Source organism: Rana temporaria, chromosome 1, assembly GCF_905171775.1.
Source record: "Rana temporaria chromosome 1, aRanTem1.1, whole genome shotgun sequence".
NCBI lineage: Eukaryota > Metazoa > Chordata > Amphibia > Anura > Ranidae > Rana > Rana temporaria.
Genome location: NC_053489.1, coordinates 217466370 through 217492273, shown reverse-complemented (window position 1 = coordinate 217492273; position 25904 = coordinate 217466370). Strand labels below are relative to the sequence as shown.

The following is a 25904-nucleotide window of genomic DNA, read 5'->3' as shown; positions in this document are numbered from 1 at the left end:
ACTCCAGAGATAAAACAATTATTCTCCCACTCTACAAGACTCTGGTCTGACCGCACCTGAATAATGCTGTCCAGTTCTGGGCACTAGTCCTCAGGAAGGATCCCACAATAGGGAAAGAACGCAGTGACGTCTTTGCGTACGACGAGCATGCGCTCGTCACATTCGATGCGGTCGCCGCCATCTTGCTTTACCCTACCTATGCCGTGGAAGCTACCGTGCATGCGTCAAAGTCATTTCGAGCATGCGCGGGTTTCCACGGCGACAGGTAAGTATACACACTCTCGGGTTTCTCGTCGGGAAACAGGCCGACAAGAATCTCGACGAGAAAAAAGAGAGCAGGTTCTCTTTTTTTCTCGTCGAGATTCTGCCCAGATTTCCTAAAGAGAAACCTGAAAGCCTCGTACACACGAACAGGAATCTCGGCAAGAAGCAGTTTTCGTGTGTACGAGGCTTGAGATTAGGCATACAAGCAGATGGATGTGCTTAGTTAAGAAAACCCTTTGTTCGCTCTTGAAGACTCCTGGAGGCTTGGAAGCAAGGAAGTAAGGGACAACATTTTAAAGAGTTTAGAACAAGTAAATATGACATACTTTCCTATCTATTTACTAATACTAAACAGCGTAAGGATTAAAATAGTGTTGATTCAGAGAGAGAAGATCCCCTTTAATATGACATCATGACTGTCACTGTGTCCTGTAAAAGTTATGGGACTCAAAATAGATGTTCCACATCTAGATACTGGCTCATTGGATTACACTGCATGCTTAAACAGGAACAGAGCCATAAATAAAAACATTATATAACGGCAATTGTACGTCAGAATTTGTGGCAAATATGAATAATATGTTGTAGTAAAGATCGTTAGGTTTTGCATTCTCTGTGCTGTAACTGTGATTATTTTACCAGACCAGGCAAGTTTTGTAGTAGGTATCGGCTGCTTGATTGCATTTAAAGGAGACACAAAGGCATTTTCTGATTTGCTGTATACCTTGTTTTAAACCTGATTAAACCTTAGTGGTCCCCAAACTATGGTCTGCAGGCCAGTCACGGCCTGCTGGTTACCATAGACCAGCCTCTGTAATGAGAAGGCTCAGGATGCAGGGCTTTCCAATTTTACTAACCGATGTGCAGCATGCCAGGCACTGGGAAAGAGAGAATTTCTGCACCCAGCAATGTAACAGACTACAGGAATCCGGCGGTGTATTCTCCTTCCAGATGGTGGGTGTATAGTCCCGGCTATCACTATGAGGCACACCATGGGATATAGAGAGCCACTGAACATCAATGAAGAAGCATTATTTCCTCTGACATGGGGACACAGAGACACTGTTTCATTGACTAGTGACACAGGAGCGCAGTTTCCTCTGATTACAGAAATAATGGGGAACATTTCTATTGACCATTTGTAGGCCGACAGAGTTTATTGCTACCCCAGCCTGAAAAACTAGTCTTAACTATATTCCCAGATTTTTCTTGGCGTTATTTTGGGGTCCGACCCTCTGGTCCTGTATGCTATAAAAGAGGACAAGGGTCTGGACCTAGGTGATTCACACTCACACCGAGAGAGAGAAATATGTGGGAATTGCTCATTGCCGATGCCGAAACTCAGATTGCCAGTGCCATGCCAAGTTTGAAGTTCTCGCTATTAACGGAAAGTGCTGGGAATAGTCCTCTCGGGAGATAACATCCATGGACTCTGCCAAGTATGCTGGGGCAGCCACAAGGAAAAGACTGCACATAAATAGGAAGTAAACCCATCCATTTAACAGTTTCAAAAAACTGTTACATTTCTGGCGCATGTCGGGAATGTAACACTCCCATTGGTTGTGTGCTCAACCAAACTGTCAAACCATCCAATGGCTGGTGCCATAGCTGATAACATGTGCAGCATCATGACAAATGTAGATCAAACAGAGGCCAAGATGGCAGCTTCCTTGGCTGAAAAAAATAGGAGAGTTTATTTCCACTTTAATGTTAAACTGTTATGTTAATTTATTCTTCAGTAAAAGCTTTGAAACTTTGGTTTTGCCTGGTCTGAAGTTACTCAAGGGGTGTTATGCAAGTAACCAGCACATATAGCCTACAGCTCAGGTCCCTAGGCACAGTGGTGTATGAAGAAAACAGTACCATAGTTAATAGAGTGTGGAGATACAGTGGCTACCAAGGGTACCAAAGGTGTCTCTAGCAGCCTGTCAAAAGCATGTACAAGTGACAGGTGGGACAGCTTATTGCAGGAGGAGTTGCTGACGAAACTCTCTCCGTGAGCAGGTCCATCTCCCATAGCAAAACGAGCAGATCAGCACAGCAGAGGTCCCCAGCCTGTACACATCTACAGAAGAGGAACAGTTAAGTAAAGTGCACTCATGACTGTGAAATAAACAATGCATGCAATTGCAGTGAGTGGGAATCACAGTAAAAGTGCAGAAGTGACTTGAATGAACAATAAGTTAGGTGCCAAAGTCCAATAAGTGAAGGAGTGCAACCCAATTCAATCCACGGATCGTGCAACCCGCACCATTGGGTGAAATAAGCGGCTTACCTCCTGGTTATCATTCACAAATAAAGTAAATTACTAGTACTTCAGCCTCTTTTTTGTTGAGTATCCTCTTAACAGATCACAATGTTTGACCATACATGTAGGGAAAAAAAAATATATATATTGTAGCTAGGCCTCCTGCCACTCAAAGGAAAAGAAAAGAGTTTCTCAGAGATGCAGTGGGTAAGTGTACACTTACGCAACTCACACTGTGTGTATGGGGAAGGTGCCTGTCTCCACGAGCGCCAAGCTCGTATCCTGATCTTCTCACTGTCAGCACTCAGCTCCTCAGATATCCGTGAGGGCGGCCGCTCAAATCCGGGTAAAGGAGCATTTTATTGGTTTATTAAAAGTTTTGCTGTGCTGTGCAGTCCCACGCGATACGCCCTCTCTCTTCCTTCTCCTCTCCCCTCTCTGCTCCTTTACCCGGCTTTGAGCGGCCGCCCTCACGGATATCTGAGGAGTGAGAAGATCAGGATACGAGCTCGGCGCTCGTGGAGACAGGCACCTTCCCCTTACACACAGTGTGAGTTGCGTAAGTGTACACTTACCCACTGCATCTCTGAGAAACTCTTTTCTTTTCCTTTGAGTGGCAGGAGGCCTAGCTACAATATATATATATTTTTTTCCCTACATGTATGGTCAAACATTGTGATCTGTTAAGAGGATACTCAACAAACAAGAGGCTGAAGTACTAGTAATTTACTTTATTTGTGAATGATAACCAGGAGGTAAGCCGCTTATTTCACCCAATGGTGCGGGTTGCACGATCCGTGGATTGAATTGGGTTGCACTCCTTCATTTATTGGACTTTGGCACCTAACTTATTGTTCATTCAAGTCACTTCTGCACTTTTACTGTGATTCCCACTGATTTGGGTTCCCACTCACTGCAATTGCATGCATTGTTTATTTCACAGTCATTTGTAGTACACATTAGGTATATCACACATTTTACCTATTTATTGTTTGATTTTGTGTTTCATCACTCAGTCCAGCTAGGATCAGATTCATTCACTATTTTTGTAGGCCACTTCCTGTTGCATCTGAACACGTTTGATTTCCCCGATTCAAACACCTCCCCCCCCCCCCTTTTCCACCACCACTCTTTTCCTGTCCATCCTCCACTAGTTTAATCACAGCGCAGACACTCACAACTATTGCATTCACTTTTGTCCTTCATTGGAAAGACTTCCTTTTCTGTTTGCTGCAGTGCCCACCCCCAGTTTAACATTTCCCCTTCCCTCTCTTCCCTTGCCACTCCATCGTCCCCACACTTATCCATCACAGCGCAGGAGTACCACCCAGTTCCAAAGTGCACTCATGGAGTCAGTGCTAGGTTCATGGCAGGGCTCCATACTGTTACTGGGAGTGAGGTAGTGGTGATACGCTGGACAGGTGGAGAGGGCATTGCATGTCCCTCCTAAATGCACAAGTAATCATGGTTATGTACAGTAACAACAAGAGAGTATATTAGAGTTCAGTAATCGTTTCAAGTTAAGATACCCCATGTGTTAAGCAGTGACCCTCTCCAAAGTACATAGCGCAGCCCAGAAGAACCCACCCCAGGGTAGGCCTCTCATGTGACCCTTGCTTGGTGCCCAATATGGAGCTATGCCTACTGAATACACCTGAAGACCACCTCTGTAGTGATATAAATGTAAAGTGGAGTCCGATCAGATAATTGATATTTAGGTGTTAGTATGATGACTATAAATTATGTCCCGCAGCAACACACAAGCCTCTCCAGAGAGTGCATTTATTTGACTTCCAATACAGAATAAAGTCCAAATTCCACAGACGATACAAATCCAACAGAGTAGTTCAAAGTCTCATCTTTTCCTAGACCTGTGCCATATTCATACAGAGGATATATAGAGAATATACTCAGTGTCAAGACTGACTGAATGCCAGCTTGAATGTCTCAAATACTGGTCTCACACTGGAGAGAGGGGTTCTTCCAGGTCAACCAAATGTTTCCCTGAATGAAAACCCCCTCAAGTCTAATTACCATCAATAAATACTTCCTAGGTAGTATAGGGTTGTGAAAGACTGAGAGGGATTATATCGGTGCCATTTAAACAAGTCAAAGAAGAATGATCAAATCAAAAATAGAAATATAAACATTTTATTGATAATACAAAAGTAGTATAAAAACATTTAAGGTCGACTAGAATTGATATTGGTTGTTACAGAGTCCCGACATGTTTCGGCAAATCGTTGCCTTCCTCAGGGGTATGAGTCAATCAATATATTTTGTACAATCTGTTAAAAGATACATACACATAATTAGTTCAGAGAATACAAACAAATGAATGCCTCAAAACAAAGTTAAACTCTCAAAGACAAAATGAACAAACAAGGATCCATTGTGTGGAAAACAACCGATGTAAGAAAACTGAGATAGGAGCCAACCTACCCTGTGTCCATACAAGAGACAGAGCCAATAGCAGTGAATCACAGCGCTAACCGACAACACCAATCAAACCAGAGTGTGGTTGCAGGGGGCTAGTATTGCAAACTAAAATATAAGAATTCAAAAAGAAAAAAAGGGTCAGGGATTAAAAAGACCACAAAATATAATTTGCGGTAACTTATCCCCTAACTGGGACTAACATAGCCTCCATACATACCGGATTTGAATTCATTTAAGATTTAAATAGAAGGGCGCTGAATAGACCGTCAGAGGTAGAAAAATGGCAGTGTAGTCAATAAGTGGATTGCTAAGTCCTATAGCATCACACAAGGCATGAAAAAGGCAATTAAAGAGAGAACCTGAAAAATATAAATAAATAAAGACCAATCAGAAAGACGGTCCCAAATTCTCAAGGATGGCAGTAAAGTCAACCAAGAGTGCAAAAGTGTAAATGTAAAAAAGAAGAAAAGAAAAAAAATCACCAAAAGTAGCTAATAGCATTTACCTTTTTCCAAGCTAAACCGAGTAACAGCGCCCAACAGGCTCAACAGCAAACTAGTGCTGACTGAGCCTGTTTATATAGCCCCCCAGCTGGTCAGTGATGATGATCACTGAACAGCTGCTGACAAAAAGTAGCCACTGAGCATGCGCATACTCCGTCGCACGCCTACATTTCCCATAGTACTGTGCGGCATGATGACAGTCGCCGGCCATGGGAAAACAACACAGCGGCCAAACAACGTCAGCCAGCAAGATGTTACAAGGGGGCAGAGATGGTTTATCCAACAGAGAGCAAGCAGGGCGTGGCCAGGGGCGAGAAATGTGTCAATAGACAACATAGCCCTTGGGTGTCCATACAACCACAGGTAAGGAGGCTCGGACAGCACAGCGAAAACGCCAATCGGGAAAGGCAAATGCTGGAACACAGACGGGTAGCAGCAACAAATCACAGCCAAACACACACAAGTAAAGCCACACAGTGGTGTAAAACAGGAGGATCCCTGCATGGACATGAAATCAAGGAGAGAAACCGTGGATGAGACATTCTGCAAATCTGATGGAGAGAGCAAAAAGAAGGGGAGAGGCAAAAACAGATAATTACAAATTACAATATGTCTGCAGTTACAACAGTGACAGTAATAAATTATTCAACAATATATACTGAAAATACCGTTTAAGAAAATGATGTAAACATAGATAAACTAGAAATGAATACAGGTACTATTAAGAGGGGGGAAGGGAATGGGGATTAGAGATAGAGATGGGGGGGATCCAATAAGTCCCATAAGTCCCAAGATGGAAACGGGATAGATACAAATTGTGGTTAAAAGAAAGAAAAGCGCAGGGATGCCAAGGGGCACGGGTCCTAGACAGAACCCGAGGGGACCTAAAGATTGTACATAAAACAAAACCAAAATAAATAGCTCATAAAAAAGACTTGAAACTGATATATTCATTAAGGCCTGGGTATTTAATAGCACCCAGGCTATGAATCAATCGTGTCTCCAATTGTAACAAAGTAACATCTATATCACCACCCCGAACATGTGGTAAAACATGCTCAAGGGCATGAAACCGCACCATATTCGCATAAAATCCATGCTGGCAGCCAATATGCCGATTAAGTGCAGTGGTGGTTAGTCTTTTCAAAAGTGGCAAAATATGGTCTCTGATTCTTTTAAAGAATGGTCTCTTAGTTTTTCCGACATAAAAACAGCCACATTGGCATAGAGCAAGATATACCACACCAATCGTTTTACAAGTTACACGTTTTTTCCACAAGGGAAGGTGCCGGTCTGCAGAATTTGTTCGGAAATTTCAGAACAAAAGTGTCTCGATATCAACCGGTCCTTAATGGAAGGAGCATGGCGGTAAGTTATCTGAGGGTTGGGTTGGATGAATTTCTTTATGGTATTGTCAGCCAAAAGAATAGGCCAAAATTTCTTGAGAACAGTATTAAGTTGGCCATGCTGTTTAGAAAACGTAGTAATAACGTGAACAGATGTATTGGATTTAGGGATTTTTTTTAATGGATTAGATCCTTTCTGTTCAATTTCATAACTCTATTAAAAGATTTCTTCAAAAGGGAACTGCTGTAACCCCGAACCAATAGTCTGTCGCACAATTCATTAGATGCTTTAATAAAGTCTGATTCCAATGTACAGTTTTGTTTTAGCCTACGAAATTGACTGTAGGGAATGCTATTAAGGAGGGGTTGAGGATGTGCGCTGGCAGTGTGCAAAACCGTGTTGCCAGCAGAGGGCTTGCGAAATAAAGAAGAGTGGAGTTTACCCTCCTTATCAATATGGATCTGTAAGTCAAGGAAATTAATATACTCCTGACTACATTCCATAGTGAACCTTAGGTTAAAATCATTTACGAGTTCGTCCATCAACTGCCCGAGCCCATCCCTGGTACCTGACCAAAAAATAGGAATAGGTTACGATACCCATCCATTTATACCTATTGTTGGTTACTATAGCGAATTTTACCGTATTTTTTGCCGTATAAGACACACTTTTTCTACCCCAAAACTGGGGGGGAAAAGTTGGTGCGTCTTATTCGGCGAATACACGGTTTCGCCTGACCGATCTGCGTTCCGCGGAACGCACCGCCGCCGCGGCCTTAGGAAAGACCGCGGCTTTGGCCTAGCTCCGGAGCGGTCGGCCATCTTAGTACACCCAGCGCACTGACGTCATCACTGCTCTGCTCGTGGATCTGTTTATTCCTAGCAGAGCGCGCGCCGCGATCTTGCCATGCATCTGCAACAACAGTGAGTTGTGGGGGCAATGTTACTGGCTATAATTACTATGTGGGGGCAATGTTACTGGCTGCTATTACTAATGTGGGGGCAATGTTACTGGCTATTATTACTATGTTGGGCAATGTTACTGGCTGCTATTACTAATGTGGGGGCAATGTTACTGGCTGTTATTACTATGTGGGGGCAATGTTACTGGCTGCTATTACTAATGTGGGGGCAATGTTACTGGCTGCTATTACTAATGTGGGGGCAATGTTACTGGCTATTATTACTATGTGGGGGCACTGTTACTGGCTATTATTACTATGTGGGGGCAATGTTACTGGCTATTATTACTATGTGGGGGCAATGTTAATGGCTATTACTAATGTGGGGGCAATGTTACTGGCTATTACTAATGTGGGGGCAATGTTACTGGCTATTACTAATGTGGGGGTGGTGTGATGGTCATGACGAGTGGGGGGCAAATATTTTACTACAGTATTTGGTTCAGAATCTTTTTTTCTAGATTTTCCTCCTTTAAAATTGGGTGCGTCTTATATGCCAGAGCGTCTTATACGGCGAAAAATATGGTAACTTTCTCATAATAATGACAATATTACAGATGCTGATCTAGATCTTGCTTTTATGAGATTGCAGCGCCTTCTTGAAAAGAAGGTCCGAGTGTATTGGCACAAGGCGTATTTTTCTAAATACTCTGATAATCAGATCGTACCGTGGGGTCTTAGGATTCAGATATTCCCTAATGTAAGAAAGGTCAACGATGCCCTTAAAACTTCATGGGAAGCTAATCTTCAATCCTGTTCACTAGAAATGATTTCTATCTTATGTAATCAATATGACAAAGAATTGGAGGTCTTAGACCTTTAAATCTCTAACTGGTACCATGACTATACTCTTGTACAAATCTCTCCTAGATTCTCTCAACGGGAAAAAGATCTTAAAATACATTTGGAGGAATATACTCTGACTATCATTAATAATAAGGAAGCCAAGTTTCAAAGAGACAAGGCAGCCCATGAAAACAGCTATGCGTATAGATGGAATCAACCATCACATGAGAAATTCACTACAAAACCTCCTTCTTCTAACATTCCTAAAACTCACACTAAGGCACCTAATGTCGCTTCTCCCTCATTTTCATTGAGTACTTCAACACTATATAGGGAAATGTCCCAAGACGTGTTTCCTAAAAAACGTAAAGGGGATCGCACTGTCACTTCCTCTGATTCCCAGAACCGCACCACAGCGTCCAATTCCACTCGTCGACCACCAGGCATTCGTAATGTTAACAGTAACTCCCATGCCCCCCAGATCTTTGGCTGTTTCCACTTCCACTTTATCTCCACACCCTTCTTTGGGTGCTGCTCATGCGCCTTCTTCTCCCTCCACTTCACACCATAGGGGTAGTGAACCAACTCTTAAGACCATGTTCCCATTGAGCACACAATCCCTGGACTACAAAATTGCGCCTATGTTTTTAGGCAAAGCTTTGGACACGATCCAGAATTCATCGGACACTCCTCCAATATAGACAATCTATGATTAGATGTAATTAATCTTTCCTCTACTACTTTAACTGTTGAACAGACATTTGTACTTAAATTAGGACTTACATTTTGTCCATCAATTAATGTTGATAGATTTAATTTCATAAAAGATATACATCTCTTTGCGTGACGATTGATGTTCAAAGTTTTGTATGATCGACCAGTTCCTTCTTGTGATCTTGAATCTGTTGACGATTTTTCCCCATTGGAATTTTCTGAATTAGAACTTTTGGCTATGGATGACTTGATGTCCCTCTGGGAGGAGGGACACTCCGAAGACGACGACCCGGCTGTGGTTACCCAGCCCGGCTTGGTCGTTCCTGGTGTGTCCCTCCCCCCTCCCCAACGTCCTTTAAATTAAAATCACGTAACTTTCCTCCACAACATACCAACCCTAACATCTGGGCATTTGTTCAACAAGTCACCACAGAAATAAAAAATATGAATTTATCTAATTTAAATGATTTCAATCTGTCCCCTAGGCATCGTAAGGCATTACGAGATCTCCAGACACACCCTGGATTAATTATCAAACCAGCCGACAAGGATGGCAATGTGGTTGTAATAGATGTCTGGGCTTATGAACGCATGTGCCTAGACATTCTTGACAACAAATCGTGGTATCGACCCATTTCGAGCACTTTGGTGGAGAATTTCATTCAAGAATATCGTGCCATTATCTTTAAGGCATACCAGGATGGTACTATTGACTAATGCACCTGGAATTACCTGAATGTACGAGACCCTAAAAAAACCGACATTCTATTCATTGCCCAAGATACAAAAAACTTTGGTTCATCCCCCTGGACGTCCGATTGTATCTGGCTACCAGGGGCTAACCGAAAATGCGAGTGCCTTGGTTGACAAGTATTTACACCCCCATGTTACATCACTATCCTCTTATGTAAAAGATACCATCGATCTCCTTCGGAGTATTGATGGTAAACATCTCCCACCAGGTACTTGGCTGGTTGCACTTGACGTGGAAAGCCTTTATAATTCCATCCCCCATGAAAAAGGTATTGCTGTTACTCGGACACAATTGGATGAACGCGGATCGTCCTCTGGTGATTACAGTGAGTTCGTCCTTCAGTTGCTCGAGTTCATTCTTACTCAAAACGTTTTTTTGTTTGGCACCTCCCACTTCCTCCAGGTACAGGGTGTGGCTATGGGGACCATTTGTGCTCCCTCCTATGCTAACTTGTACCTGGGGGGGTGGGAGAGGCAACTATTTTCTAATGATCGTCTATCCTCTTGGTTACAACATGTGATCACATTGTCAAGATACATAGATGACATTCCAATTTTTTGGTCGGGAACCAAGGATGGGCTCGGGCAGTTGATGGACGAACTCGCTGTAAACGATTTTAACCTAAGTTTCACTATGGAATGTAGTCAGGAGTATATTAATTTCCTTGACTTACAGATCCATATTGATAAGGAGGGTAAACTCCACTCTTCTTTATTTCGCAAGCCCTCTGCTGGCAACACGGTTTTGCACGCTGCCAGCGCACATCCTCAACCCCTCCTTAATAGCATTCCCTACAGTCAATTTCTTAGGCTAAAAAGAAACTGTACGTTGGAATAAGACTTTATTAACGCATCTAATGAATTGTGCGACAGACTATTGGTTCGGGGTTACAGTCGATTCCCTTTTGAAGAAATCTTTTAATAGAGTTATTAAATTGAACAGAAAGGATCTAATCCATTAAAAAAAAATCCCTAAATCCAATACATCTGTTCGCGATATTACTAAGTTTTCTAAACAGCATGGCCAACTTAATACTGTTCTCAAGAAATTTTGGCCTATTCTTTTGGCTGACAATACCATAAAGAAATTCATCCAACCCAACCCTCAGATAACTTACCGCCGTGCTCCTTCCATTAAGGACCGGTTGGTATCGAGTCACTTTTGTTCTGAAATTTCCAAACAAATTCTGTAGACGGGCACCTTCCCTTGTGGAAGATGCGATGTCTGTGGTTATTTGTCTAATTCGAGTGTTCTACCTCTTCCCACGGGTTTTATTCATAACATGTAACTTGTAAAACGATTGGTGTGCTATATCTTGCTCTATGCCAATGTGGCTGTTTTTATGTCGGAAAAACGAAGAGACCGATCTTTAAAAGAATCGGAGACCATATTTTGACACTTTTGAAAAGACTAACCACCACTTCACTTAATCGGCATATTGGCTGCCAGCATGGATTTGATGCGAATATGGTGCGGTTTCATGCCCTTGAGCATGTTTTACCGCATGTTCGGGGTGGTGATATAGATGTTTCTTTGTTACAATTGGAGACACGATGCATTCATAGCCTGGATGCTATTAAATACCCAGGCCTTAATGAATATATCAGTTTCAAGTATTTTTTATGTCTTTTTTATGAGCTATTTATTTTGGTTTTGTTTTATGTACAATCTTTAAGTCCCCTCGGGTTCTGTTTGGGAACCGTGCCCCTTGGCATTCCTGCGCTTTTCTTTCTTTAAGCCACCATTTGTATCTATCCCGTTTCCATCTTGGGACTTATGTGACTGTTATTTAGGATCCCCCCTATCTCTATCTCTAATCCCCATTCCCTTCCCCCCTCTTAATAGTCCCTGTATAAATTTCTAGTTTATCTATGTTTACATCATTTTCTTAAACGGTATTTTCAGTATATATTGTTGAATAATATATTACTGTCACTGTTGTAACTGCAGACATATTGTAATTTGTAATTATCTGTTTTTGCCTCTCCCCTTCTTTTTGCTCTTTCCATCAGATTTGCAGAATGTCTCATCCACGGTTTCTCTCCTTGATTTCATGTCCATCCAGGGATCCTCCTGCTTTACATCGCTGTGTGGCTTTACTTGTGTGTGTTTGGCTGTTTTGTTGCTGCTACCCGTCTGTGTTCCAGCATTTGCCTTTCCCGATTGGCGTTTTCGCTGTGCTGTCCGAGCCCCCTTACCTGTGGTTGTATGGACACCCAAGGGCTATGTTGTCTATTGACACATTGCCCGCCCCTGGCCACGCCCTGCTTGCTCTCTGTTGGATAAACCATCTCCACCCCCCTAGTAGCATCTTGCGGGCTGACGTTGTTTGGCCACTGTGTTGTTTTCCCATAGCCGGCGACTGACATCATGCCGCACAGTACTATGGGAAATGTAGGCGAGCGACGGAGTATGCACATGCGCAGTGGCTACTTTTTGTCCGCAGCTGTTCAGTGATCATCACCAGTAGTTTGCTGTTGAGCCTGTTGGGCGCTGTTACTCGGTTTAGCTTGAAAAAAGGTAAATGCTATTTGCTACTTTTGGTGATTTTTTTTTTCTTTTCTTCTTTTTTACATTTACACTTTTGCACTCTTGGTTGACTTTATTGCCATCCTTGAGAATTTGGGACCGTCTTTCTGATTGGTCTTTATTTATTTATATTTTTCAGGTTCTCTCTTTAATTGTCTTTTGTATGCCTTGTGTGATGCTATAGGACTTAGCAATCCACTTATTGACTACACTGCCATTTTTCTACCTCTGGCGGTCTATTCAGCGCCCTTCTATTTAAATCTTAAATGAATTCAAATCAGGTATGTATAGAGGCTATATAAGTCCCAGTTAGGGGATAAGTTACCGCAAATTATATTTTGTGGTCTTTTTAATCCCTGACCCTTTTTTTCTTTTTGAATTCTTATATTTTAGTTTGCAATACTTGCCCCCTGAAACCACACTCTGGTTTGATTGGTGTTGTCGGTTAGCACTGTGATTCGCTGCTATTGGCTCTGTCTCTTGTATGGACACAGGGTAGGTTGGCTCCTATCTCAGTTTTCTTACATTGGTTGTTTTCCACACAATGGATCCTTGTTTGTTCATTTTGTCTTTGAGAGTTTAACTTTGTTTTGAGGCATTCATTTGTTTGTATTCTCTGAACTAATTATGTGTATGTATCTTTTAACAGATTGTACAAAATATATTGATTGACTCATACCCCTGAGGAAGGCAACGATTTGCCGAAACATGTCGGGACTCTGTAACAACCAATATCAATTCTAGTCGACCTTAAATGTTTTTATACTACTTTTGTATTATCAATAAAATGTTTATATTTCTATTTTTTATTTGATCATTCTTCTTTGACTTGTTTAAATGGCACCACTATAATCACTCTCAGTCTTTCACAACCCTATATTACAATTTATAGGGATGAGGTGCTGTATCCAAAAGAGGACACATCAATCACTCTCACTTACTTCCTAGGTAGCCTTGCATAAGATTAACACATCAAAGGGTCTTTAGCTGTCCCTTTGATATGTTAGAATTCAGATAGCTTGGACAGTTCAACTGCATTCCTGGTCAATATGGTAATTCAATACAATATATTGTGCAATACATACCTACACATAAATATTAATATTACAACAACCCAGGGCTTTTTTTCTCAGACAATAGGTGCAGGAACTCCCCCTTTCCGAGTCACCCGTTTTCTCCGCCCACTACCCACCTCCCAGTACCGCCCCTTTTAGACAATATAGAACCAAGTATCATTTTGTGGTGCTAAGTGATTTATATGGAATTTGGTAATGATATCAAGAAAAGCAGTAAAATAGATCCCCTGCAGCCAGCAACAATAGATCCCCCTAACAACAATGGCCCACCCACAACATAATTTCCCCGCCAGCAACAATAGACTCACGGCAGCAGCAACAGATCTCCGTACAGCCAGAATTAATAGACTCACTGGCTGCCATCAACAATAGACCCCTCCCCCAACAGTAGATCTCTTTCAGCAACAACTGAGCCCCCCAGCAACATAAGACACCCTAGAAACAATAGGTCCCCTACCAGCAACAATAGACCCCCCTGCAAAAATAGATCCACAGCAGTGAGCATCAATACCCTGCAGCACACCCCAGCATCCCTTGCTATTACATACAGTCAGTTCAGAAGGTGCCGGAACTGCGTTCCCCCGCGTTCCTGCTGGAAAAAAAGCCCTGCAACAACCTCTAAAGGGACAATGGCAGTAGCTAGCTAGTTAGAACTTGTCTAGGCTTGTCCAGCAATAGTCCATGTGAACTACACATGTCTGCTTCCTGATTTGCTCCTGCATGAGGTTCCAGCACTAAATTTGTGGACATCTTGATAAGGGTCGTATATAGTAACCAGACCTGGAAAATAATCTCAGATTCTCCACGTGCATTTCTACCAGCTACTATGGCCAGCCACCAGCTTCCATGGAAACCAATTCTTTCATTCTGCAATACCGGGGAATGGTATCAGCCGGTGCATGGGTTTTCCCTCTACTGTTCAGACAACCGGGAAGAATTCCAAGTCCTCTGCTCAACCTGCAAGAGGCGCCTGGCAACACTTATCCCTCAGACTTGCTGTCACATGTGCAACACACCGTTGTTCCAGTCCGTCTTTCATGAGAAACCCACCATGTGATCGGTCTTGATAGCTTGCCCATGTCTACCCCAGAGCCAGAGATGTTACCTCAGCCAAACCTCCGACAAAGATCCTCAAGCTGTGCAGAAGCCAGCCCTCTGGAATGGCCTACCCCCGTTTCTTGGGTCGAGCTGCCATCCTGCAAAACCAGCATGGAGTCCACGTCCCTTCGGGAAGAAGTACCACCTCCACCTATCCTAGATGCCCCAACAAAAGACTGTCTGGATACCACCAGCTCTTCCATTTTAGATTTACCTCCTATCCTCCCTTGGAGACCAACCTGGACAAGGTCTCGCCACCGCCAACACCAGACATGTACATTGTGACCTTCTCCAATAGCCCTGGCTCTGCATCTGGGCTATCCTCCCTATCATCAGATACTTATCAATTTGTCCCTGTGACTCATGGATCGCCAAGGATGGCACTCTCCTATCCTTAGCAGCCAGTGTTGACGATGTCCACCAGAATTATTCTCAACTGTCATCCACAGAAGACAAGAATGATTCTCTGCTGCAAGCTTCTAGCTTCCCCTTCACCTTGGAATTTACTGGTCTCCTGTACAAGACCACTGCAGAGTTTCCACCAGCAAAATGAGTATAGTAAGGCGAAGTTCCACCCCCTGTACAGATTTTACAATACAGGAAGACACAACTTCATAAACCAGGCAGAGATATTTAAGCACTGTTATATATAATGCCCTGCACCTTGTTGTTCATGCCTTGTATGTTTGAAATATTTATCGTGTTATGCATCCTGGACGGTTTGCTTTTTATGGGTGATGTGTGTAGGCAGGTTAAGTTTAAAGAAGAACGCCAGCTTTTCCTCCCCAAAACGGATGCACTGTGCATTGTAATGTTTGGGGGACCAGCTTGATCGCAGGACACAGGCTTTTTAAATCAAAACTGAGGTTTATTAAACTTAAATGGCTTAGCAGCAGCAAAAACAAAGGAAATAACAGTCTCACCGACTTGTACAGCTCAGAACTGCTATCGCAGTTAAATAGTCCTTGCAGGTAAGTCCTTCAGTAGCAGGCTTTCAGGCAACACACTGCCAAGTCCTTTCACAGCTTTTCATAGCTTCCACAGCTTTCCTTGTCCACCATTCACCATGCATAGACTCTCCTACACTCCTACACTCTCACCTGCACTTCCTGTCTGCTTTAAACTCCTTCCTTGGACAGGTGCATTAACCCTTTCCGTTCCCTTAAAGGCACCACAGTCCAAACAGAGGGGAAATATAACGTCCTTCCAGGACCCAGCCATGGCGTCCTGTACATATCCCCCCCCTGTGCCCCAACGCCAAGGAGGTGGAGGCAACAGTGGAGCTAAAACAATGGACTCGGGAGAGGGCATCTGCATTTTGATGCAGTCTCCCGGGCCTATGCTCCACTATAAACTTAAACTCTTGGAGCGCCAGGAACCACCTGGTAATCCTGGCATTAGTCCCTTTACCTTGCCTCAGCCACGTTAAAGGGGCATGATCAGAAACTAACCTAAATTTCCTCCCCAAGAGGTAATATCTGAGGGACTCCAGAGCCCACTTAATGGCCAGACACTCTCTTTCAATAATAGCGTAGTTTTTCTCCGCTGGTGTCAACTTCCTACTGAGGAAGACTACTGGGTGCTCCTCACCATGAACAACCTGTGATAATACAGCTCCCAATCCTAAATCGGAAGCATCAGTTTGGACAACAAACTCTTCTGAAAAATTGGGCGCTATCAAGACAGGGTGTTGGCACAGTGCTGACTTGAGCACCAAAAAAGCCTTCTCAGCGTCTGCATTCCACTCCACCATGACCGATTTCCGACCCTTAGTCAGATCGGTCAATGGAGCCGCCAATGTGGCAAAGTTGGGTACGAACCTCCTGTAGTATCCCACCATGCCCAGGAATGCACGTACCTGCTTTTTTGTGAGGGGGCGGGGCCAACTCTTTATAGCCTCTACCTTGCTGACCTGAGGTTTCACCACCCCTCTACCCACAATATAGCCCAGGTATTTCACCTCCTCCATTCCCAAAGCACATTTTTCAGGGTTTATTGTAAACCCCTCTTTCCAGAGAGAGTCCAGTACTACCTGGACTTTGGGCAAGTGTGACTCCCAGTCTCTGCTAAAAATGACTATGTCGTCCAAGTACACTGAGGCATACTCCCGATGAGGTCGTAAAATCCTATCCATTGCTCGCTGGAACGTGGCTGGAGCAGTTTGCAGTCCAAAAGGCATTCTTTTGTACTGAAAACTCCCCTCTGGAGTAGAAAAAGCAGTTTTCTTTTTAGCAGCCTTAGTTAATGGGATTTGCCAATACCCCTTGGTAAGGTCTAATGTTGTGATATACCTAGCTGGACCTAGTCTCTCAATAAGTTCATCTACCCGGGGCATGGGGTAGGCATCAAACCGTGAAACTTCATTAAGCTTCCGGAAATCATTGCAGAATCGCAGAGTCCCGTTGGGCTTTGGTACCAACACAATCGGGCTCGACCACTCACTCTGCGATTCCTCAATGATCCCCAGGTCCAGCATCTTCTTTACTTCCTCTGAAACGGCCTTCCTTTGAGCCTCTGGGATGCGGTAGGGCCTGACAAAAACTTTGACTCCAGGTTCCGTGATAATATCATGCTCTATGATACTAGTTAGCCCCGGCAAGTCTGAAAACTTCTCTTTATTTCTCTGCAAGAACTCCTTTGCCTGCTGACTTTGGTATTTAGATAGGGTATTTGCTACTTGGACACTCTCCACCCCAACCTGTGGCTTAAGCCTTGCACTAGCCAGGGAGGTCACCGGTTCCCTGTCTGTCCAGGGCTTTAACAAGTTGACATGATATATCTGATACGGTTTCCTCTTGCCTGGCTGGTGGACTCTATAATTGACCTCTCCCACTTTTTCCACAACTTCAAAGGGTCCTTGCCACCTGGCTAAGAACTTACTTTCCACAGTGGGAATTAGCACCGCTACTCGATCCCCCACTTGGAAGTGCCTTATTTTAGCAGCCCTGTTATAGACCCGTCGTTGAGCCTCCTGGGCTTTTTGCAAATGCTCTTTGACTAGCGGCATCACGGTTTGGATCCTTTCCTGCATTTGGGAGACATATTCCAGGACACTCTTATGCTGAACAGGTTCACTTTCCCACTCCTCTTTAACCACGTCAAGAAGTCCGCGAGGTCTCCGCCCATATACCAACTCAAAGGGCGAAAAACCCGTGGAGGCCTGGGGCACTTCCCGGATAGCAAACAGGAGAGCTGGTAACAGGCAGTCCCAATCTTTCCCATCCCTTTGTACCACTTTCTTGAGCATAGATTTAAGGGTCTTATTAAAGCGTTCCACCAACCCGTCCGTTTGGGGATGGTAGACCGATGTGCGTAGCTGTTTAATCCGGAACAGCTTACACACATCGGCCATAACCCTTGACATAAACGGGGTGCCCTGGTCTGTGAGTATTTCCTTGGGGAAACCAGTCCGTGTAAACATCTGGAATAACTCCCGGGCAATGGCCTTTGAGGAGGTATTCCGCAGGGGTAGCGCCTCAGGATATCGGGTGGCATAGTCAAGAATCACCAATATGTAAGAGTGACCTCGAGCTGACTTTACCAAGGGACCCACTATATCCATGGCTATCCTCTCGAATGGGACCTCAATTATGGGCAGAGGGACCAAAGGGCTCCGAAAATGAGTCACCGGAGCGGTCAACTGACAGGTCGGACAAGAGGTACAGTATCTCTTTACCTCTGCTTTCAGACCTGGCCAGTAAAACCGGTCGGTGATCCGTGCCTCCGTTTTTTCAACTCCCAGGTGTCCCCCTAACACATCGTTATGGGCCAGGTCCAGAACCTTTCGTCTATATTGTTGGGGTACCAACAATTGCTCTACGACATTTTCTCTCTCCTTGGTAACCCGATACAGCAATTCATTATATATTGCAAAGTGTGGCCACCTCTCATTCGCACCTGGCTCTTGGGGAACCCCATTTACTACTACCACTTGTTCCCGTGCATGGGCAAAAGTGGGGTCCTGCATCTGAGCAGTCCCAAATGCCCCATGGGGAACACCCAAATCCGGCAGCGCAGGGGTAGAGGCCACTTCCTCATCCTCTTCCCCCAGCATTACCTGAAGTGGGAAAGGCTCCTCCCCCTTAGTGTTTTGGTAGGTCTGTGGACCACATATCTTGACATCCTCAATAGTATCAACACTACTTTCATCACCATTAACCCAATCATTAGCATTTTCCCCATCTGGGTCCACATTAACGTTTGGCAGTTCAGGGTTATCCCTCTCAGCAGCAGGAACAGGGGGGCTAGTTTCTCCCCAGTCTCTGAACTGTTCTCCTTGTTCCCACAGTTTTGTAAACAATGGACAGTCTCGTCCTATTATAACATCATGCACCAAGTTCTTTATCACCCCCACCTCTTGAGTAACAGTGCCACATGCTGAGGAGATAGACAACGTGATGAGCGGGTACTCTCTAGTGTCCCCGTGAATGCATACCACCCGTAAAGTTTTTCTTACCGGACCGATCTTCCCAATCACTCTAGGATGAACCAGGGTTACCATGCTTCCAGAGTCCAACAAAGCCCGGGCAGGGAGGTGGTTCACTTGGACTTCACACTCAAACTTTTCCTCATCCAGGTCGAGGTGTGTGGTGCACACTTTGTGGGCACAAAAGGACCCCCTCCGAAGAACCCCGCATTCCATGGGCTCCTCTTGCAGTGGGCAGTGTGCCCGGGTATGACCCCAGGAATGACATCGCCAACATTGTACATCCCCTCCTCTCCGAACAGGAACAGAACGCTGCGAAGGTACCGGGAGTGTCTCTTGGCCTTCCGGGGTGTTTGTCCCAGGGCTCCTTGGAACATCCTTTCGAAGGGCAGCAGTTGGTCGAACAGGCCGTGGCAGACTAGGCCCTATGCGCTTGGTAGGTCCGAGCAGGTCCTCCACCACTGTATATCGTTCCACCATCTCAACAAGGAGGTTTGCTGTTTTGGGGTCTCCATGGCTGACCCACCGTTGGAGGTCATCTGGCAGGGACCTCAGGTATCGGTCCAGCACGACCCGCTCCACGATTTGGGGGCCAGACAACACCTCAGGCTGTAGCCATTTTTTTACTAGTTGCACTAGGTCGTGCATTTGAGACCGGGGTGGCCGATCTGGATGATATTTCCATTGGTGTACACGTTGGGCCCGAACGGCCGTAGTCACCCCCAGACGAGCCAGAATTTCTGCCTTTAACTTTTGATAGTCTTTAGCATCATCTGGTGGCAGGTCAAAGTAGGCTTTTTGAGGATCTCCAGTGAGAAAAGGAGCAATGAGGCCGGCCCACTGGTCCTGAGACCATCCTTCTCTCTCCGCTGTCCTCTCAAATGTAGCAAGAAATGCCTCTACATCATCGCTCAGGGATAATTTCTGTAGAAAATGGCTTGCCCTCACAGTCACCTGGTTGCCAGGGGCAACAGCCGCTTGTTCCCGAACCTGAGACAGCTGCTGCACTGCTTCCTTTAAAGCCGTCACCTGAGCCTGCATAACCCCTTGCTGCGTCGCTTGCTGGGCCGCCAACAGGCGAATATTTTCTTGCTGCAGAGCCAGCGCCTCTTTGTGGTAAGTTTGTTGTGCCTCCAGCTGGGCTGCTAAGCGCTGATTAGCTTCCTCATTGCGAGTCTGCGCTTGCATGTTAGCCAAGGTCAGCTGTTTAATTAGCTCCTCCATTGCTTCAACTTTCAATGTTTGTGCAGCTTTAACCCAGGACATAAATTCAATGTACTGTCTCTTTAAATGTCAGTTCAATATAAAGTCCAATGCAAAAAGAAAAAAAGTTTTTTTTTTTCTCTTCTTATGCCTGTTATTCTGTCCTGCCCGCATTCGAGCACCAGTGTAATGTTTGGGGGACCAGCTTGATCGCAGGACACAGGCTTTTTAAATCAAAACTGAGGTTTATTAAACTTAAATGGCTTAGCAGCAGCAAAAACAAAGGAAATAACAGTCTCACCGACTTGTACAGCTCAGAACTGCTATCGCAGTTAAATAGTCCTTGCAGGTAAGTCCTTCAGTAGCAGGCTTTCAGGCAACACACTGCCAAGTCCTTTCACAGCTTTTCATAGCTTCCACAGCTTTCCTTGTCCACCATTCACCATGCATAGACTCTCCTACACTCCTACACTCTCACCTGCACTTCCTGTCTGCTTTAAACTCCTTCCTTGGACAGGTGCATTAACCCTTTCCGTTCCCTTAAAGGCACCACAGTCCAAACAGAGGGGAAATATAACGTCCTTCCAGGACCCAGCCATGGCGTCCTGTACAGCATATAAATAAATCACAACCCCAATATCAGTGTGTGTGTATCTTACTTCCCAGCAGGTTCTGTATCTGTGATGTCACTCCTCTTTCTGCCTCAATTTCAAAGTTCTCTGACCTGTTTTCTTCCTTTGCCAGTCCTGATACTACATGTCCCATCATGCTTTGAGCCTTTGTAGTTTCAGGGCGTGCTATGGGAGCCACTTGGAGCGGATGTGGGAGTTGATGTGGGCGGGTCTAAGGATTAATGTGGGTGTTTCTGGGCATTCATGTGGGTGGTGATTGAGGGAGGAATGAAAGTGAAAGTGGAAACTTCCCCACATGGAAGTAAAAGTGGAATTTATTTCCATGAAAAGGCTCACCAGAATCTTCAGCACCAGGCCCATGATGCTCTTAATTTGGCCCTGGCCAGTGCCATGCCCTGCCGAGTTTGCAGTCTTTGGCTAACATCCCCAGTCAGAGTTAGGGACTAGGGATGTATTTTGGTATAAGAATGCATTTTATTTAATTCTACAATAAAAGCTTTGAAACTTTGCCTTTGCCTGGTCTGAATTTACTCAAGGGGAATAATGCAAGTAACCGGCACATATAGCCTACAGCTCGGGTCACTAGGCACGGTGGGGTATGAAGACAACAGTACCAATACAGTTTGAAGATACAGTGGTTACCAAGGGTAACAAAGATTTCTCTAGCAGTCTGTCGTAAGGGTGTACATGTGACAAGTGGGTCAGCGCTGCAGAGGTTCCCACCGGTATGGAAGAGGAAGAGTTATGTGAAGTGCACACGGCGGGGCTCCATACTGTTACTGGGAGTGAGGTAGGGGTAATATGCTGTACAGGTAGAGAGAGCAAGGGCTCTGCGTATCCCTCCTAAATGCACAAGTGACCATGGTGATGTACAGTAACAACAATAGAGTGTATTAGAGTTTAGTCATCTGTTCAAACAAAGGCACCCCATGTGTGAAGCTGTAACCCTTTCCAAAGTGCCTAGCGTAGCCCAGAAGAACCCATCTCGGGATAGGCCTCTCACGTGACCCTTGCTTGGAGCCCAACGAGGAGGGAAACATGGAGAGCATGACAACCACCTCATCACCCTACCCCCTCTTACACACTGATGCAGGGGCACCATTACTACTGACACAGGGGTACCATTCTGACCACTGATATAGGGTCATATATCACTCCCACTGATGTAAGGGCCCTTATTATTCTCACTGTTCACTGATGCAGGGGTATTTTTACTTCTATGGATGCATTTATTACTCTGATAATCACTGACCATCCATGCAGGGACATTTATTCCTCCTACTGACCACTGATGCAGAGACATTTATTACCCCTATTGACACAGGGATGTACACTTCTAATAACTGTCAATGCAAGGAAATTTACTATTCCTACTGACCACTACTAGTGACTGCCAACACAGTGACATTTATGTCTTCTACTTACTATTGATGCAGGGACATTTATTACTCCCATTAATCACTGATGCAGGAGCATTTTTAGTTAAGAAAAAAAGCTTTTAAAGCCATTGAACTTTCAGCAAAACTTTCTTATTAATGCAGAGTGTTGTAATTGTATAAGTATTAAAGTGTCTAACAAAGAAGTAGCAATTTTGTAAATGTTATGACCTTAGTTAATATATTCATGCTGTAAATGTCTCTTAATGATTTCCTTTTAATTGTTTATTTCAGCATACAGTCTGAAGGCCAAACAAGAGATCATGCTTGCATTAGTCATGCATTAGGCTAATCTCATCTGCACATGGGAAGAGGCAAGGTCTTGCATTTGAGAGTCCTAACCGTCAAAGCAGCCACAATGGAAGCAATTGATTTGTATACATCTAAAAGTGTGTGTGTGCACGCATATATTCTGTATGTATATACATAAGTGGCTTTAGACATAAAAACAGATGACATTTTGCACATGCAGAATTTTTTTTAATTTATTTTGTTTATTGTTCCTCATACTGGCATAGCCATGGAAGTTCAGAACACACAAATGCTAAGTAATCTAAGATTAGGTTACACAACATACCTTCTGATTTCCTGCAATAGAAATATGACACTCACAATGACCCATGGCCAACTTTGCAAAGTGTTCTCTGCGCTATAAAATATTTATAAGTGGCATGCCTACTGGCTTCCTAAAACCTAGACTGGTGCTCTCATTAAATCCAAAACAAATGGAATGCTCTGAATTTTTGTAATATGAAAACATTTCATGTTTACCTGTGACATTTGTCTAGAATAGCACAGTCAGCTACACCATATAAATATAATATATTTCATATCACCACTATTCTTCTTCATCATTAATAATTACCAATTTAACCGCTCGCCTTAGAAAATACACCTTTTTCCTGCTAACATGAATAACAATAATCATAACAATAAATCATGAACTAAATACACGCCCAAGAAATGGGATATGTCATGATGGAAAAGTTTGTGTGTATATGTGTTGACCTGAAGATTATATTCATTTTGATAACTATTCTATATTTATAAATGTTGGTTTGTAGATTTTCTTAACTTTGTACTTGAGTAAATTAAATGTTTATTCTATATTTTGGCTGTGACACTTGAACTATGTAATATTTAAGAGCAAGCAGGGATTGAAATATCCATATTATTGATAACCCTTTGTATAAAATGTATTTTCCAAAAATATAAAACATTGTCAATGTATACAGGATTTCTGTTTATATAAATGCAGGATTTACCATGGCTTCATCCAGAACAATTTTTAGTTCAAAGCTATTCAAGGCGGAATGAATTCCAGGCAAACAACTAAGTGCACGGGTGAAATACATTAATGAGAGGCATTTTCCCGGCTAAAAGATATGCATCTCTATCCATCAAAATCTCAGGTTTACACTTTCTAGCAAGTGAGAGGACTGGATTTTTCTTGGCTGCAGTTTCAATTTCATTTATGTCTCCTCCCCATACTCTGAGACTGGTGGCAGCAGAAGCAGAAGACTTATGAGCTTGTTTCTCTGTATTCTGCTCTATCCACATGCTTCTTGTAATGTTTCATACCTGTTTGGCTCCTTGTGCTGCTTCTGCTTCCCCTTTTCTGAGTTCTACTGTATAGGGACCACAAACAATTGATATCAAGTCAAATTCATTTCTTTACACTGCTTGAATTATAATAATATTTATTAAAATAGTATTATAATTTAATTATAATTAAAATAATATTAGGATTAAAAAAATATCTTTAATAATGTAATAATAATTACACATCTGCCTGGAAGTTTTGCTTTTAACCAGTGGCGAGGTGGATGAAGGTTCTACCCCCCTGAGATATTGTATTTTGACAGTGTGACCCTCCACAAGGCCCTGTACTGGGTCCTGTTCTATTTAATCTCTATGTAAGTGATACAGTGGGGAAAATAATTATTTGATCCCCTGATGATTTTTTAAGCTTACCCTCTTACAAAGAAATTAGGGGTCTATCATTTTTACAAAGGGTGTATTTTAAATGATAGAGACAGAATATCAACCAAAAAAATCAAGAAAAAACACATGATACAAATGTTATAAATTGAGTTGCAGTTCAGTGAGTAAAATAAGTATCTGATCCCCAAGCAAAACATGACTTAGTACTTTGTGGAGAAACCCTTGCGAGCAAGCACAGAGGTGTGCACACATCTCAGAAGGGATTTTGGTCCACTCTTCTTTACAGATCTTTTCTAAATCCTTAAGGTTTCTTGGATGTTGGTTGGCAACTCGAAGTTTCAGCTCCCTCCATACATTTTCTATAGGATTAAGGTCTGGAGAATGGCTAGGCCACTCTATGACCTTAATGTGATTCTTCTTGAGCCACTTCTTTGATGCTTCGGCGGTATGTTTTGCGTCAGTGTCATGCTGAAGGACATTTAGCAGAGAAACAGCCCCAAAGCATAATGTTTCCACCTCCATGCTTAACTGTATGATTGGTGTTCTTAGGGTCATAGTCAGCATTTTTCTTCCTCTAAACACTGTGAGTCCCCTTCCTCAAGAAGGCACATGTACATAATGCCAATGAACATCTAAATGATACAGAGAAGGATTGGGAGAAAGTGCTGTGGTCAGATGAGGCCAAAATTGAGCTCTTGGGCATTTACTCGTCTCGCTGGGGTTGGAGGCAGAAAAATGCTGATTATGACCCTAAGAACACCATCCCTACAGTCAAGCACGAAGGTGGAAACATGATGCTTTGGTGCTGTTTCGTTGCTAAAGGTAATGAACGACTTTGCAGCATTGAGGGGCCAATGAGCGGGGCCATGTATTGTAAAATCTTGGATGAGAACCTTCTTCCCTCAGCCAGAACACTGAAAATGGGTCATGGATGGGTCTTCCAGCATGGCAATGACCCAAAACATGCCGTCAAGGCAACAATGGAGTGGCTCAAGAAGAAGCACATTATGGTCATGGAGTGGCCTAGCCAGTCTCCAGACCTTAATCCTATAGAAAATGTATGGAGGGAGCTGGAACTTCGAGTTGCCAAGAGATAGCCAAGAAACCTTAAGGATTTAGAGAAGATCTGTAAAGAATCTGTAAAGAGTAGACCAAAATCTCTCCTGAGATGTATGCAAACCTGGTCACCAACTACAAGAAAACTATTACCTCTGTGCTTGCCAACAAGGGTTTCTCCACCAAGTACTAAGTCATGTTTTACTTGGGGATCAAATATTTATTTTACTCATTAAATTGTAACTTAATTTATAGCATTTGTTTTATGTGCTTTTTTTGCATTTTTGGTTGATATTCTGTCACCATCATTAAAAAAATACACCTATGATAAAAAAATTATAGACTCTTTGGGCCAGATTCACAGCGGAGATACGACGGAGTATCTCAGATACTCCGTCGTATCTCTCAGAGTATCTATGCGACTGATTCATAGAATCAGTTACGCATAGATAGCCCTAAGATCCGACAGGTGTAATTGTTTTACACTG

At 43.5% G+C, this 25904-nt stretch overlaps 1 protein-coding gene across 1 annotated transcript in view; it reads left to right on the top strand.

Moving 5' to 3' along the window:
• TMEM233 (transmembrane protein 233) overlaps positions 1–23685 on the top strand; it is a 69264-nt gene extending 45579 nt beyond the window's left edge. The window contains exon 3 of the mRNA XM_040350575.1: positions 22651–23685. Within this exon, the coding sequence (XP_040206509.1) occupies positions 22651–22662 (12 nt within the window). The 3' untranslated portion in view covers positions 22663–23685. The remainder of the gene's footprint in view (positions 1–22650) is intronic.
• The last annotated feature ends 2219 nt before the right edge of the window (positions 23686–25904 follow it).